Source organism: Sesamum indicum, linkage group LG11 (genome assembly GCF_026168435.1).
Source record: "Sesamum indicum cultivar Baizhima isolate 11 linkage group LG11, ASM2616843v1, whole genome shotgun sequence".
Classification (NCBI taxonomy): Eukaryota; Viridiplantae; Streptophyta; class Magnoliopsida; order Lamiales; family Pedaliaceae; genus Sesamum; species Sesamum indicum.
The window spans coordinates 8189291-8206099 of NC_142667.1; the positions used below are offsets into that span (position 1 = coordinate 8189291).

Sequence of the window (16809 nt, forward strand, 5' to 3'; positions counted from 1 at the left end):
GTAAAAAAAATATTTATAATTTTTCAAACACCCATGAAATTTTTATAAGAATAAATTACGATTTCTCTTAAAATTTAGCATAATTATGAATACCCTTTCATTATTTATAAAATATAAATATTCTCTAATGTTTGATAAATTATATAATCCTTGAATAAAGGTATAAAATTATCAATTTAACCATTATTACATTTTTTATTTTTTTTAAAAAAAATAAAAACTTACAAAAAAATTGCACAAAATGGAAGAAATTTCTTTTAAAAATTATAAGAAGAGTTATTCCACTTATCCATAAAAAACATAAAAAATTTAAATAATAACTAGAATTATAATTTTTAATCCACATTGGCATTTTGATCAATTCATCCTAAAAAAGAAACAAGAACCTAAACAATGGAGCTAATTATTAGACGGACATTAAAATCACACAAGTATTGATAATTTTCCAAACATTTATGCACACCCCTAATTATTGTAATTTGTCATTCTTGCATCAAATCAACTACAAATGAATCACTCTTTCAACATGTCATCTTCCCCCGTTCATGCTAAACAATGACAATCTCAAATACAAATCAACCACACAAAAATATAATGTAAAAAGGGTAACCATTTCGAACATCGCACATCTCTAAATTTGCATAAAATGCCATGCAAAGAAAATTAAAACTCAACCCTAGTAGTATCTTCCTCTCTCAAACTCAATTTCCAGATTCAACATATGAATCAGCTGCTGTTCAATACAACAGGAAACAGATTGCTCGCTCGTATATCAGCTTCGACTCTGACGAGCAGGATAATTGCATACTTATTCCTATGAGTAACCGCATAGAATGTTTATAACACAAAAACCAATATTTCTTTTACATCATATCAGACGCACCAACATACAAGATTTTCTTGAAGAGAAAAAGCCTTTTAGTCTTACTTCTCTGGCGCCGACTGCCGTGATCGCACATTCAAAACAGAGCAGATATCACCCTGTGCTGCCTCCCACTCCAAGCGTGTGTGTGTCCTTTGAGTAAGTCTGTCGCGTCAACTCGCTCAAGTGGTTAAGCAATTCCTTCTAAAAAATGCCAGTTGTTGCCAAAAAAAAATAAAAAATAAAAAATAAAAAATAAATTGATGAAACAAGTATTAGAGGAAATTGCAGTTCATAACAAACTGATGAGTTTGTACATTATTAGGATCACGACAACACTTGCAAGCCCCTTCAATATATGCTCGCTAAGAGGAGACAGAATTAAGATAAAGAGTGTTTAGAAGCATTACTGTACAACTGATGTCTAACCTCTCAAAGTTCTTAAGAGCAATCTTATTGAACTGCCAAGCGCTGAAGGTGGTCTAAGAAGACCTCAAAGCTGACATCATCAGTGAAGATGACATCACCTCCAGGAGCCACACCATCTGAATTATAAGTAGCTGACGGATTCAATTTTGCTAGCAGAAAACGGGCCTGGACATTTTATAACGTTATTTCATATTATGGAATGATCTGCAGATATGTAAAAAACCTAAAAGCAATTAAGTTCAATGTATATCAGAAACTACTATACTACAACATTTTCATGTTCCAACTAACAGAATGAAGCCATCTCAGGCCGTTATCGCCACTGTAAACCTTAAACTCTCTCTCGGAAGAGGGATTCACAAGCAATTTTTCTTGTTTTGCAAGTACTTCTGGTACTCTTCACTGTTAGTCCTCACTCCCCGCCCCCGGCCTAATGGAATTCATTTGTAATATGAACGAACAAATTATGACATCTCAAACAACAGGCAGAAATTGGAAGATTACCAATATTATTTTTAAATAAAATAAAGTTGGGTCTATGATCCTTCACACTATTGAGGAGGAGTTTTTTACAAGCCCACTCAAAATGCAAGTATGTTTCAACAAAGGGCAAAACCTGGCACCTGTTTATGGTGACAGTGGAAAGGGGGAGAAGAGATAATGGAAAAGAGAAAGGGAGCACAGAGTTCTAGGGAATTTAGATAAAGGACAAAACCTGGCACCTGTTTATGGCAGGATTAACCACAAAAATAGTGTGCTTGCCTTATGGAGGAACAATTCAGGAGCATTAGTACAGTTTGGCATGGAACTGCTAATGCCCTCAAAACCACAAATAGATTGCATTAAGACCTTCAAAATGACTCCATTCTTCTGATGTTTGAGTACACTTTTTCAAGGTATCTCTACACAGAGTAGCTCTAGAAAGGTCTCATTTTAAATCCAAATGGAGGTACTAAACAAAGTTTGAAACTACATAATCTAAATCCCATGCAAGAAAATTCTTTAAAAGGGAATACATATAATACCATTAATTCAGAGCATGGAGTTTAAAATGCTGGTTGCAACTATGAAAAATTTACTAAAGAGTGTAAAGTTTGGTAAGTTAAATCGATTGCAGAGTCACAAGTAACAGCAAAATAAGGCATGCAAACAAAGCAGCAATGCAGAGAGATGTTGATTATGCCTATAACAGCTCTTTACAAGAACCGAGAATTAAAGACCTGAGAACCATGCTGATCACAGATTACAAGGCGAGGCACTGGAAATCTCTCTCTTATTATGGCATCCGCATCATCACGTGGAGCTTGTAGCAAGTGAGCGAAAGCCTGCAAGAAGAGAAAAATTGATAAAATAACTATCAACTTGAGCAAAAATACGACTGATTAAATGCCTAGACCTAGACTTTGCCAGGAACTTAACTACGTTCAACAAAAATGAGACAATCGACCAGTTTGTGGCTCTGGAAAAGAAGGAACCGGATCATGAATGATTTAAGGCTGCATTACGTAATTTTAAGCATGATTCACGTGCTCTTCTTGAAATGGACACGGTACCAAATTCTTTAATGTTATATTCTTAATCAAAGAAACAGGGACATGTATGTAAATATACAGAGAGAGAGAAAGACAGGAATTGGATCATGTTGAGGGATGTTTAATACTAGTGGTTACCTATGTGCTGGCATTCCATAATTTCCAACAGAGAACAGCGACGTCACCAACACTTACTTCGAGTTCCCACTATAGTCGAGTTGCATATACATGTATGTAAGCAGACGGCTATTGTCACTGAGCAACAGAATTACCTGATGTTCGGGCAGTTCATGATATCCAGCTTTTCGCCATTGAGCAATAGTAGACCCATGAAATACAACAATAGTGAAATATGAATCCAGAAGGAGGATCCTATCAGCAGCAATGGAAGCCACATCAAGAAGAGCAGGTTCTGGTCCAGATTGGAAAGAGTAGGAGATCAAGGAAGGTTGAATCATGACAACCGAATTAGCAATGTTTTCTCTGTTTAGAATCATCCTAAAGTATGCTGTCTCATCAGGGCTATTGTTGAAGACCTGAATAAAAAGGATAAGAACAAGGCAAGGTTTAACCTCCCAAACACAACAGTCTACGAAGTTGTAGTGCTGAGAATTGCAACGAAGATACTTTCTAATTTGTTTCATCAATTGTAAAAGTTATCTTCATGGCGTTGCATATATTTGAAGTGGATCTCATTTTATTTCAGAACTTCTACTTGATTATAGGAAAGGAAATAGTTTTTACAGTTTTACCTGGACGAATTGTGAACGGCGTAGATGGAACATGAACTGCGGAAATATTGATAATCTAGGGGATAAACTGAAAGAAGATGGGCTGTCCTTCTGGTATTCCCCAAATTGTGAACAAATATGTATCAACGATTTATCCAGCCATCTTATAGGGTCAAATTCTGCCTGCAGAATACATCAACTTTTAAATAATAAAATATTCACAATGTAGGGACAGCAAAGTAAAGAAAGCAAATATCAAGAACCATATAGAAGACAACAGAATATGCCCATGCTTACCACATAATCACAACTAAATCAAGGGAGAGAGAAGATATAAGCTATATTCTTCTACCCAGCACAATAGCTAATGAGAATAAAGCTCAGTGCAACTTTTGAGCTGATAATTAGAAAACTCCAAGACTATGCTTACATAACTCTTAAATAATTATATGCTTGAGATCCAGTAGTTACTAAGAGGTTGGAGCATCAAATGCTATATTTAATATTCCGGAGAACTAAAGACAACACAGAGTCACTACTTGTACAATGATGATGCTAGAAGCAAATAGTGGTCTGAATAACACAATTGGATGACTGCCAGACTTTATATCTAATAAGACTGTAAGAACCAAATGGAATGTGCAGAGCGGAAATGATCATTTTCTTTAATATCAAACAAAATGTAAACAGGAACAAAGTGCCAGAAAATGAAAAGGAAAAGACAATGCCCACAGTCGGAACTCAACAAGCTTCATGAGAGGTGCAATGCAATCCTCCAGTAAGGAACCATGCTCTACTTATCAAGCTAGAAAATGTAGCACAAATTTTTAAACATAAATGTTCACTATCGTAGGTTTTGATTAATAATAACTTAACTTGTAATCTGTGTCTAAGGTTTGGATAAGATTTAGCCCGAAATTTACTTATAATCTTTCTTAAGACATAATCTCATTGAAATGTTATTGGAGACTAATCAAAGTCAATACAACGGCACCGACATTCATACTGTGCCAGACTTAAAAAACAAACAGAACCTCTACTTCATAATTGCTTATGCTTTTGCAGATAAAGATTGACTCTGAAACAAAGCATTTCCTAATACTGTAGCATAAGCTGTTTTCATCTTGGCCTAAAAAGGTCTAGTGTAATACCTCGGTTTCCATTTTGAAAGAAACTTGGCGTGCCATTACCACAGCAGCTGCTTCTTGGTCAAATCCAGATATTAGGTCCTGCAGAATATAACAGAATTAAATGAATTACACACAGTATGTGGCATTGAGTGAAAAGAAAGCAATATAAACTTTATGACATCTCCTTAAATAGAAAGTTAGCATAAAAAAAGGGTTTCAGGAAGAAATTTCCTCACTCCTTTAATATGTATGCAAGGGTCTACCTAACTAATAATTCTGCACCATGCCAAATTTACGGATGAAGGTGAATCTAAGGGACTTACTAGATATTACCAACTAATTTTACAAGTGTACTTAAGTAAGGGGAGAAGATTGAAGGAAAAAAATTCTTCTCTTGCCTCATTCTTGGAATGAAAGCAATCCAGATTGTGAATGGGATTGGGGAAAAAAGCCTGAAGGAGATACTGAAAACAGCTGCCAAAACTAGTATCAAATATAACTACATATACTGCTCTGTTTTCCAACACTACCTAACCTAATTAAGTTGGTTATTCCTAATCTGTTACTGATAAGCATAAATTCTTACACCAAAAACTTGCACTAAGTCTCCATTCATAAAAAATAATCTTCTGAGAAGGACAATACGATGGATAAACTAAAGGTGCAATTTCATGAAACATCAGCGAGGATACAAGAAAATCATTACACAAGAAACAAGAAAGGTGCTTGCCTCTTTGATTCCAGGTCCAGCAACCCATCTTCTGGAGAGAGTAGTAGCACGAAGCCTCATTTGTCCACTACCATGCTGATAACTGGAGAAGAATATTTCTGAAATTTAGAAAAACTCCACACTGAAAAGGTGTATGAATAATCAAAGTGTGCTCAAAGGTTGGAGAAGTAAAAAAAGTTAGATGCCTACTAAGTTAGAAACTGGAAAAAGAACTGGTTGTTAGCTGATTGAGCAATAATATCTGGGTTCTCTTTCTTGATAACATCAAATATTATACACAAAGAAGTAGTTTTGTCAAGGCCACACAACTTCCATGCCGTGGTATTTCCTTGGCCAATGACAGTTTCAGAGCACAAAGGACCTTTCTGCACAAAGCTAGAAATTGTTAGAAATCAACCAGATGTATAGCAGATAGGGTCCATCATAAGGTAAAGAGATCATACCTTGTCAAGTGATGCACAAGGACCAATAATTCCCTGAATTTTGATATCCTTTGAGCAGTTAATCTCAAATATACCACTGCACAAAGTAAATGACTTAGCTGACCTCCTAAGTCCTAAATAGTCAAGCAAAAATTGATCTAGAGAAGCATCATGCCCTCTGACTCTATGAAAGTCACACAATCACAAAGCCATAGAGTGCAAATTTCAAAATGGTCAAGAACTTCCATTTAAGGAAAGCTGTGGCAGTATGTATGCATAGATAAAGTATTCTCAAAGGTTGGAGAAGTAAAAGATTTAGTTGTAAACTAGTATATCCTTAACCAATTTCAGCAGATTATCTGGAAAGAAATGCTAAAAAAGAAGACAAAAGCCCATCCAAACCTTACTTTGATGACAGTCCCAGATCATTATCACCAGACTGAAAAACACGTCTTAAAGAGTCCTTGAAAACCGAATGGCCAAAACTTTCAGCTAGAACAACAAGCCCTCCAGTTTTTTCAATTGCTACTTTAAGCTCAGCAACTCCAACCTGGTAAAACCATGCATTAAAAAGCATGCGGATTGCTGTTAACAAGCGCATAAGAGACTGAGTAGGCATATAATAAATCAATCCAGCTCAGGAGGCTCACAAACCCACATCCAGCCTGTCGAGCTCAAGCTCAAGCTCAAACTCAAGGCAAGAGCTCAAGCTCAAATATAGATGTCGGAGAGCTCATGGCCTCCAGTTATTTCTAAAATAGGTTCTTACATGTCATAGATGTTGGATTAATAAATAAAAGAAGAATTTAAAAGATTAATAGTAGATATTTTTCGCCCTACTGCAGACAAACTAACTTTGCCCTCACACAATCATCCTATTGGTCTCTCAGTCAGTGCCTCCACAACACCACAGGGCAGTCTCACCAGTCACCACTACCTACCATTGCCGGCAGCACTACATCATAACCAGTCCTCGATGTAAAATAATCTTCTGCCTATTCATCTGTTAGCCAACAAACCTCATCAGCAATAAGCATCCCCCACCATTTCTCATCCATTACCAGATCAGCTGGCCCCGTCATTTCTAACCCATGTATCAAAACAAACTACACCAGCCCACCACCACCCTTCAACTCCATCTACGGCCACACTAGATCTGGTCATTTTTATTTCTTCTCATTGTTTTGGTTCGGGTAAGGGGAAAAAGTAAAGCGGAGTCTTTCTTAATTAGGAAAAGATCCGTAAATAATCTCAAATACTAGAGAAAGCTCATGTTGAAAACTTGATCATTCAAGTCCAACCCCAAGCTCTATGAGGAGGAGCATTACATTAAAAAAAGTTCCAGGAATCCAAAGAAAGTCCTACCTTATCTAATTTGCACCAAAAGAGTTAAAAATGTAGCCCATCCTTTCCTCATCATACAAACTTATTGTTAGAAAGTTCATAAGCATAGTGGTACAACCATAAACATGCAAGATATATTTAGAAAATCCTATAATAATATCAAAATGTTTTCTTAAAGCAATTATGAGTTGTTTAAAGAGCTTATGATCTTTAAAATTACGTAAATAACGAAGCTCATGCTAGAAATATACCAACTGTACTACCTTATGTATGTATGGGTCCAATCAGTTGTTTATCCTTAGCTCAGTTGCGTCTTTTACCTATATCTGAGGTCTCATGGGGAGGAAAGAAATTAATTCAAGGGTGCAGGGCAAGCACTTTATTTTCATTGTGAATATATGTTTCACACTGCTACATCATGCTTTCAATACTCAAACTAGTTTCATATGAATCCTCTTCCTATTCTAGCACGGAAGATCACTGCATGCATGAAGGGAAAATCACATTTTAACAATATATTCAGTAATTCTATTATTTTTGTCTAACATGCAATATATAGGTATCAGTACCTGATCAAGTGCACAAGCAAAAACATCTAGCACATGTCCCTGATGAACAAGTTGCTTTGAAAGTGCTTCGTAGAACTTCACAGCTTTGTGATAGTGAGGAACAGAATCTTTGTCCAGATCCTTGTGTGAACGAATAGGTTCAGACAGATTTTTAGACACAATCTGCAAATCAGAGTAGAGTTGTTTCAGCAAAATCTTATCACTATCGAAATCAGTTCTGCTTCTCATTCAAAGTACATTTTATAGGTCAATACCCAAACAATTTGTCGGCCTTGGTAGCCATAGGGCAAAAAGAGCATCTTTCAGAAATTGCAAAGCAATGGGGTAAGATATTATTTTTCCAGTTAAATAGGACAAAATCAAAACCAATGCGCTAAGTCCTTAGTAAAATGGATAATCAAGGGACCTGTTAACGAGATTAAACTAACAAATTGATACTTATAATAAGCAGAAACCAGATGCAACTTACTGAACATTTTGTGCTGCAGAGAATCTGAGATAAGAGTTATTATATTTATAGGTGAACATATAGCAGAGTCCTGTGAAAAAGATCTTTGTGGATCATTGTATAGTAAATTTTGGTAGCAATACTACGTCTCTCGTGATTTACATAAATCAGTTGTCATGGCTCCCCTGCTCCATCAGGACCAGGGACACATGCAAAAAGATGTAGAGTCATCAAAGTCTTCAATTGATACATGTGTTTACCAAGCAGCGAGTTTCTATAGGCATTATTTCAAGTATTACAGGAAATAATTGTCATTTTCCTGTTTCCCTATTTTGCATCAAATAGAGTCATTCTTTGGTTTGTCTTAACCTTCGGATATGTAGTAAAGGTTGAGAAATTTTGTCAGATGCAGTTGTTAGAAATGTGACATTCTGAAACTAATTCAAGAGCAGGAAAGTCAACTTACAGCGCCTGGCCCTTCTGTTGAGGGTCCACCTAAAAATGCCATAATTCTAGCACCCGAACCAGGAACACATACTCCCAATAAATGAGCAGCCAAACTCAAAGCTGTACCAGTACACCTTGCAGCACGTTGATCTGATGGCACTGGCCAAGGATCTTTCTGAAGCTCCTCTAAAATCTTGTAAACAAGGGGAGAAAAGCAAACGAAAATGTCATAAGTTGAAGATTTCATTCATCAACTAGACAAACTGAAAGGAAAAGAAACAATCATCAGTTTGAATCAAAACACACGTTAACTAGCACCATATTTGCAATAAACAGCAGTAAAGCTTATGACCAAAAGTACAAAACAAACATTTCAATCGAAACACCAAATGCGAAAAGGAAAATGGAAAAAACGTGCAGATGGTGTACCACATTGACATTTTATCAAGCATAAAACATATTACGTAGTTCTCCGTAAGCAGTAGATAAAGTTTTCAGCAACATCATACTGCAGAACCATACCGAATTTAGAACGAACTCACAATCGGATGCAGGCAACAAGAACCTCGCAACACTCTCCTGTGACAGCCCATCTCTGACTCCTGCAATGACACCCGTAGTTGGCCTCGGCCTTTTTGTAAAGAAGCCCATCTGCTCCAACAACTGATCTTTAGTGACCTCCTTTGTCCCCTTGAACACATGAACTTTTGGGAGCTGGCCAAACCCCAGCTCATGAACATGCACATATGTCCCAAAAGTAATTAATCCAATCAAACAATTCTCAGGCACCATTCCTAAGACCTGCATTCATACAAGTCCATCACACAAATTTACATGATCCAGAAATCCAAATAATTTGGAAACGAAGACTGATACAAGTTAATCTATTGTCTTGTAAAGATTAAAACTATTATATTTTGATTATGTGGACTGATTACAAAAAGATTTTGAATTTTTTAAGGCACCAACTGTATTGAAACTTTAAATACAATAATCCCCAATCAAGTTTCCAGTAGTCCACAATCAGAACAATCTCTTAATCTGTTAAGTAACAGCGCCAATAATCAGAAAACCTAGCCGGGCATCAAGTCATCAGAAAAACCGAGTCTTGAATATAAATTATTTCGATAGTTGTGCCCAACTACATTATTTAATCAACAATCAGGTTATAACAAGCTGCACCACGACACCAGCTAAGTTAAGTATCCATCCCAAGAATGACTAGCAAACCTGCAACAGAGCGGATTTCAAGAACCCTAATTCCTCCTCAATAACACAAGTGTCCACGACAAACAAGAAAACGTTACTACTCCCAGCCTGCGCCTTCTCATGTGGAGCAGTAGTCTCGTACTCAATCGTAGTGTACTGCGGGAAGAGCTCCGCCGGCAAATTCTGTTCAGAAATCGACTGGTAATGTGGCGGGAAGTGGTTACGTTGGAGGCAGAAGCTGCAGATCCAAATCTTGTTGATGGAGGAGAAATCGACGATCGAGAACGGACTGATCACCGATCGGCAGTTGCGGCACCGAAGCGGGGAATAAGGGAGAAGTGGGGTGGCAGCGGGGAGGGGTTTTAAGGGGGTGTAGACAGCGGAGATCGGGATGACGCAGTTCGCGGCGTCGGCTTTCGTCCCAGGGAGGACGTTCCACGGCATGCGGACAGAGTCTTGCGACTCCAGGTCAAGGAATTCCGCCATGTGACGAGCGGAGCTGGGTTATCAGCGGCGGTGGTATGGTGATCGGAAGTTGTCTTTACCACAGTGCAGTGATTTTGGAAACTCCGAAAATTACAGTAACTTATTATCAAATTTGTAAAATCTCTATCTATATTATTTTGTTGGACTTTGGGTGGCCCAAATGTTCTTCGTAGACCGGCCCACTAACGAAGAATGGCCCAATCCATCATAACCCCAATTTACATCTCTAAATAGGAATGACAATAGGACGGGTCTCAAGCAGATTCAGGTGTACTCAGGATCTCGCGAGCCGGATCAATTTTGAGCTCGACTCGAGCTCGAAAAATTCAAGCTCGGCTCGAGCTCAATTGTGTCTGTTTACTAGCTCGCGAACTGGTCTTATTTTTTGTGTATTTTTTTATATATTTTTAATTTTGATTTTTTTTATATATTTAATATTTGATCAATTTTATAATCAAAATTAACCATATACTATAATTATTAAGCATTATTATATATTTTATTTTGGATAATAATAAATTATAGTACTTTTATTTATACATTTAATCTTTATGCAAAACTAAATTTAATCAACAATTTAGTAAATTATAATATTTTTTTGTAATTATTTAATATGACATATATAAACTTTATGTTATATTGTAATATATATTTGTATTACGTTATACTTTTTTTAAATTGACAAGTAATACACTTATGATTTTTTATCTATTTTTGAGTTTTATATTTATATCATAAGACATACTTTGCATTATGCAATCTATTTTATTATTTAAAAATTTATGTCAAAACTTAGTGATTTTTATGAATTAATCTAAAAATAATGATAATAATAATAATAGTGATGGTTGAACAAATTTAATTACTTTAATTATTATTTTATTATATATATAATGAGATTAAAAAATTTAATTAATAATTACGATATCTTAAAATTTGGGTACTCGATTCACACCAAATTTAAATATATATAAGACCGTGTCTATTAGATCAAATATTGGACGGTTTGATTTAAGATCACATGGTCTGATTCTACGATACACCAACTTCAATGATTATTCTTATGTTTCGAATACGATATCTTGACATTCGTATATCCAATAAGTCTAAAACTTTACCAAGTGTATTTTTCTATAAGTTTGATCATATCTAACGGTCTGATCCGAATTTTGATGGTCCGATTAACCCATGTTGTTCAACAATATAAGATTATAGTTACATCAATGTAATACTAATATTTATAAATATATAAATTTACTGTAGATTGTGAATATATATTAATTTCAACTATAAATTATTTTTATATATTTCAATTACATTATTTCATATAATTGATACTTTTCTATAACTTTAAACTGTTCAGTATGATTTTTTTTTTTTTTTGCATTTTACTATTTATATTACTACTAGACTAATCAATAGTTTATATGTATATAATTAATTAGAAATTCATACTATATTTTGGTATATTTATAATACCGTATGCATTATACAATCTATTTTATTACTTATAAATTTATGTAAAAAATTGGTGATTCCCATTATTTAATCTAACAATAATAATAATATCGCATATATTATATAATCTATTTTAATACTTATACATTCATGTAAAAATTGGTGATTTCCATAATTTAATATAATAATAGTAATAATAATAATAAAAACAAAACACAAAAAAATAAAAATCAGCTTGAGCTCGAGCTCGAGCTCGAAATTACAGAATCGAGTTCGAGCTTGACTCGTTGCCACCCCTACTCACGATAGCTCCCGTTTAGTAGAAATTGGCCGAAACCCGCTCCTCCCTGTCCTAGCCCAGCCCTCCCCATGTTGCCTCAAATTCGTTCCAAAGACATCGATTAAGATTTTCTTTTCCTTCAATTAATCATATATTATTAAAAAGAAAATAAGATTGTTGTTAATAAATTTTTAATAAGATACTAGCATTTAAAGAAACTATTTTATAAATATATATATATATATTTATAGAAATTAAAAAATAAATTCAATATATTTACAAATATTGTGCAGGTCGAGGGTCGAGAGTGGATTTTGAACAAGATCCACTTCAAACCCTGATCGACTTTGTAAAATAAAAATTCATTTATAAACTTGGGACGTTAAATTAGATTCAAGGGCGTTTGAGATCCCTAAATAAATTCAAAGAACAACATTATAAAATATCACATTTTCCATTATTTTCAAAATTCTTTAAACTTCATTATAATTTTATTCCTTGAATAAAATCATGGCACACCACTTTTGTATCTAACTAGACAGACAATCTAAAGAATAATGCTAGCTAGTAAATCTATTAAACTCATTACTACAAATCTCCCCACAAAGAACTATATACCTAACTTAAATATTAAAGAAAAAAATGAAATAAAATATTGTTGTATCTATACATGAGCTAGGGTATAATTAATCACACATCCTCTTGATTTCCATAACTCTTATCTCCTAAAACTTCGCCTTTTCTTTTCTTGAACCTCCGCTGATGGTGTTTCTCATCAAATTTTAACCGTCCAGTGTTCTTAAATTGTTGCAGTTCCGTCGGATCAATAACACACTCTGGTGGTGGCACTGGATATCTTAACCTATCATAACAATACGAGTAATAAATATGCTTCCCCCTGAACTCTTTCATAGCTAGCCTTTGTTTAGGGGTTATGCTAGCAAACTCAGAACTAGTGAGTTCATCGTCTCTATCGGAACAACTGGCGGCTACCACCTCCTCCAGTGGGTCGGTAGGACATCCGTGGAGGACGAGATCAGTAAACTCCGCCACGAAAGGGGCATATTTGTAATTTGCCCTATATTTGCCGCCAGAAGTAGCCCAATCCGAGGCATCCCAGATGGTGGCATATAATGCCATCGGTTTCGATGGGAAGTCAGCTCCCATTGCATCGTTCCGTACTATCTCCCGAATCGGAACATCGTCGATGTAGAATCTGCAGATAATTAAAAAACATACAATAAAAAATCTTGATTAAAAAACTAATCATTGATAACTGAAAAATAACTTTTATATTAAGTATTTATTTCACTACCATATCGAGCGATAATCATATATAATTTCCTATCACTAATTCAATAATTTAGTTCCATATAGTCAAATTTTGAACAAAAATGATCATAATTACCATTTCAAAATGAATTCCTTAAAGTCAAAGCATATTGGTCATAAATATTAAACAATGTAATAATAGTTTTAATTAAATTTATTTGTATGCTCCAATAACAAAGCATGGTATTGCCATGGTTCCATCATATGACTTCATCACCTAATTATGCTAAAGTTGACAAGGACAACATTTTTCTTCTTGTTCACACAAATACACAACCAAAACATTCATTAAACCAAAAGACTTTTCTATGATTCATCCAACTTTACAATCAACTTGTGCCCTTTGCATGTGACTCATTCTCAATATTTTTTCAAAATACCTACCCTACTTTTTTTTATTTTTTTTTAATTTTCCACACATGTGAATGTTGAAAACAATACATGGCTAGAACACACAATTAATTAATATACTTTCTATTTTGTAATAATAAATGCATTTTCATCCTATAATACTCAGGAGGTGACACTTTCAATCCACTTCAACTTATATTTTACAATTGAGGTCGATAATTTGAAAAAAAATAGCATATTTTTTGTTCAATTTCTACCAGAAAATGCTATTTTTGCCAGAAAAATGGTGTTGTCATGTATCAAGCACGTGCCTTTGTTTTTTCTTCTGCAAAGTGGTATTTTTTAACAAAAATTGAATGAAAGGTGTTATTCTTTTAAAAATTATTGTGCTTAATGGCAAAATTAAAATTGGAGTGGACCAAAAATGACACCCCACCCTAATTATTGGACAAAAAATACATGTGTGTTTCTCTAAATTAATATTAAGTTATGTACTCATGCCAAATGTTTAAAATCTACTATTACTTATGCATTTCTAAAATATTTTATACGATTAATATCTCTACTATAATAAATAATAAAAAAATATTTTATCATACTAATTTTTAAATATCCGTATTTACCCTTTAATTCATTTATTTACTGAAAAACAATTAGTTGGAATAGTAATTCCAATAACGCGGAATGCAGGAAAAAGGGACTCTTGTTGCATTACATATACATTGCAGCATTAATTACTGCACATATAATTATGACTGATCGCTCTTTTAATTAAATTTATATATCAATCACATGATAATTATATTACACTGATAATTTAAAAAATCGGACTCGAACCAATATTTGTTCATAGCAAGAACAATAGGGAAAAAAGGAAAATACTTACATAATATTGTTGGTGGTCCATAGTATGGTGTAACGATGGAAGTGTTTGGAGGGATCAAACCAAAGGTAATATCTCTCTTCTCTGCCTCTGCTTGTGCTTCCATTCCCATACATATTTGTCTGAAACCTCCAAGCCTTCCCTCTTATGTTCCCCAAGAACTCGAAATCTAGTTCATCATGTGTCTTCCGAAACATGTCTCCGTTTGTTGTCTGCATATATATATACACACACACATAATTAAAGATTATATATATCGCAGCAAATAAAAGTACTAACTAAAAGTTTATTATTTGAATTATGATTATTATTTGGGAAGAAGGGACCTCGAATTTGAGTGTGATATATATATATATATATATAGATAGATAGATAGATAGATGTAGATATAGATACATACGTAAAAGGCGACCACGATGCCGGCTGTGTAGTTGGAAGGTAGCTTGATTTTGGCACTGAAGAAGCCATGGCTGTATAGGTCTGAGGATTTGAACCCTGAGCCTGTATAGAGATTATGAAGATACTCAATGAAAACTGTTACAAGTTGGAATGGCAAGAAAAACCTTCAAGAATCGATAAAAAGCTAGCAGTTTCTGATAAAAAGGGATGCGTACACACACACACACGTGTTTGTGTGTGTATGGATGATCATATATATATATATAGTCATAATCACCCCCAGAAAATTGAAGATCGATAAGAAGGGCAAGAAAACTTCAAGAATCAATATTTAAAAACCACCAGTTTCTGCTAAAAGGGATGAATACACACACACGCATGTGTGTGTATGTGTGAGTGTCTGTATAAACACACGATCACAATCATAATCACCTCTATAAACTTAAAACTGATCACAGTTGGATAAGAAGGGTGGGGTAGAACTTCAAGATCAATAGAAACAGGGTTTTTGCTAAAAGAGATCGATGTGTGCACGTATACACACACACACACACATGTGTGTATATATATATATGCATGATCATAATCATCATCACCCCAAGAAACATATGAAAACAGATCAAGATGGGGAAGAAGGGCCAAAATCCTTCAAGAATCAATCAATAAAATACAGTTTCTGCTAAAAGAGATGTAACTATACACACACACACACACATACATATATATGTATGTGTGTGTGTGTGTGTGTGTAGTTGAAGATGCATGCCTGTATATTGGTTGAGATGAAGTTGCACAGAACGGCCGTCGGCGGAGGGGAAGACGTTTGATTCACCAAAGAGAGGGCTGAAGCCTTTGGTGAAAGGGGTGGCGGATATGTTGATGAAGGCGGCAGCAGCACATAGTACATGGAGAAGTAGAAATATTAGCAGACAACTTCTAAGCATATACATAATTAAAGCTACTTAGTTGCAACTATTCTTGTTTTCTCATCGCTCTTATGTACTATATATATATGTAGTGTAATGTGAAGTATATATATATATATATATATATATATATATATGTATATGAGACAGAGAGTGTGTATGTGTGTGAGAGAGAGAGGGAGAGAGAGAGAGAGAGAGAAAGAGTGTCTAAATATGTGGACATAAGGAAAAGTTCATTTAGGTGGGGGCATTTATGGAAATTATGAAAAGATAAAGTTATCATTTATACTATTAAATTAATCATAAGCCCCCCAAAAATAACTAATTTGGTGTATCAAAAATATGGAATTCCAAAAGTATCTTTAACCTTTTTAAAATTTACCTCACCAATCCCTAAAAATTTACTAACCCTAATTTGGTACAGCAAATGTGGAGTTCTTAGAATATCTCATTTTTTTATTCTACCTTTCCATTATTTTTCACTTAGGATTTTATTAATTTTCGTCCCTATTTTCCATATAAATTGAGTGTACCATATTTCCTAGTAATAATTAATTGTAATTATAATTTACCTACTTTCTTTGGTCGGAAAATTTTAATTAATTTGGATTTGGTTGAAACTAATCAAAAATAAATTTATTTATATATATATATATATACTTGTTATGGATTGTTGATTCTTTAATGAGAATAATCAAACAAAGTTAAATATAATTATATTTATTATATAATTAATTGAATTTGATACGAAAAATAAATTTGGATCAAATTATTCTGTCCTAAAAAGTTTCGCACATAAAGATGGAAACTAAAGAATAACAAACCTAACAAAAAAGAGCGC

The 16809-nt window shown here is 34.4% G+C and overlaps 2 protein-coding genes across 3 annotated transcripts; both read right to left on the bottom strand.

Annotated features, from left to right (window-relative positions):
* Nucleotides 1-569: 569 nt before the first annotated feature.
* LOC105173403 (protein transport protein SEC23 C) lies at nt 570-10446 on the bottom strand. 2 transcript variants are annotated; one of them, XM_011095126.3, is made up of 14 exons: nt 9875-10446; nt 9167-9445; nt 8664-8837; nt 7750-7911; nt 6244-6386; nt 5858-5933; nt 5604-5779; nt 5415-5496; nt 4706-4783; nt 3576-3737; nt 3096-3359; nt 2512-2616; nt 1292-1456; nt 570-1027 (listed from the first exon to the last, which is right to left on the bottom strand). In XM_011095126.3, the coding sequence occupies exons 1-13, from the start codon at nt 10337-10339 to the stop codon at nt 1316-1318; spliced, it is 2307 nt and encodes a 768-aa protein (XP_011093428.1). In that variant the 5' UTR covers nt 10340-10446; the 3' UTR covers nt 570-1027; nt 1292-1315. The 2 variants fall into 2 exon arrangements, with proteins under 2 accessions (XP_011093428.1, XP_011093425.1); XM_011095123.3 differs by having other exon boundaries at nt 570-1066; nt 9875-10445.
* Nucleotides 10447-12625: 2179 nt separating this feature from the next.
* LOC105173405 (putative xyloglucan endotransglucosylase/hydrolase protein 30) lies at nt 12626-16120 on the bottom strand. The gene is made up of 4 exons (XM_011095127.3): nt 15809-16120; nt 15044-15144; nt 14647-14855; nt 12626-13293 (listed from the first exon to the last, which is right to left on the bottom strand). Exons 1-4 carry the CDS (start codon nt 15990-15992, stop codon nt 12768-12770), a joined length of 1020 nt encoding a protein of 339 aa, XP_011093429.1. The 5' UTR covers nt 15993-16120; the 3' UTR covers nt 12626-12767.
* Between the last annotated feature and the right edge of the window lie 689 nt (nt 16121-16809).

What these genes read in the sequence shown, in the direction of transcription:
- LOC105173403 (XM_011095126.3), bottom strand. Translation starts at nt 10,339, where the DNA reads ATGGCGGAATTCCTTGACCTGGAGTCGCAAGACTCTGTCCGCATGCCG. An exon ending in GTGAGTTCGTTCTAAATTCG is followed by an intron (nt 8,838 to 9,166) that starts GTATGGTTCTGC and finishes CTTGTTTACAAG; the next exon opens with ATTTTAGAGGAGCTTCAGAA. An exon ending in GCCGTTCACAATTCGTCCAG is followed by an intron (nt 3,360 to 3,575) that starts GTAAAACTGTAA and finishes CTTTTTATTCAG; the next exon opens with GTCTTCAACAATAGCCCTGA.
- LOC105173405 (XM_011095127.3), bottom strand. Translation starts at nt 15,992, where the DNA reads ATGTATATGCTTAGAAGTTGTCTGCTAATATTTCTACTTCTCCATGTA. An exon ending in TCATCTCAACCAATATACAG is followed by an intron (nt 15,145 to 15,808) that starts GCATGCATCTTC and finishes ATCTCTATACAG; the next exon opens with GCTCAGGGTTCAAATCCTCA. An exon ending in TGGACCACCAACAATATTAT is followed by an intron (nt 13,294 to 14,646) that starts GTAAGTATTTTC and finishes AATTATCTGCAG; the next exon opens with ATTCTACATCGACGATGTTC.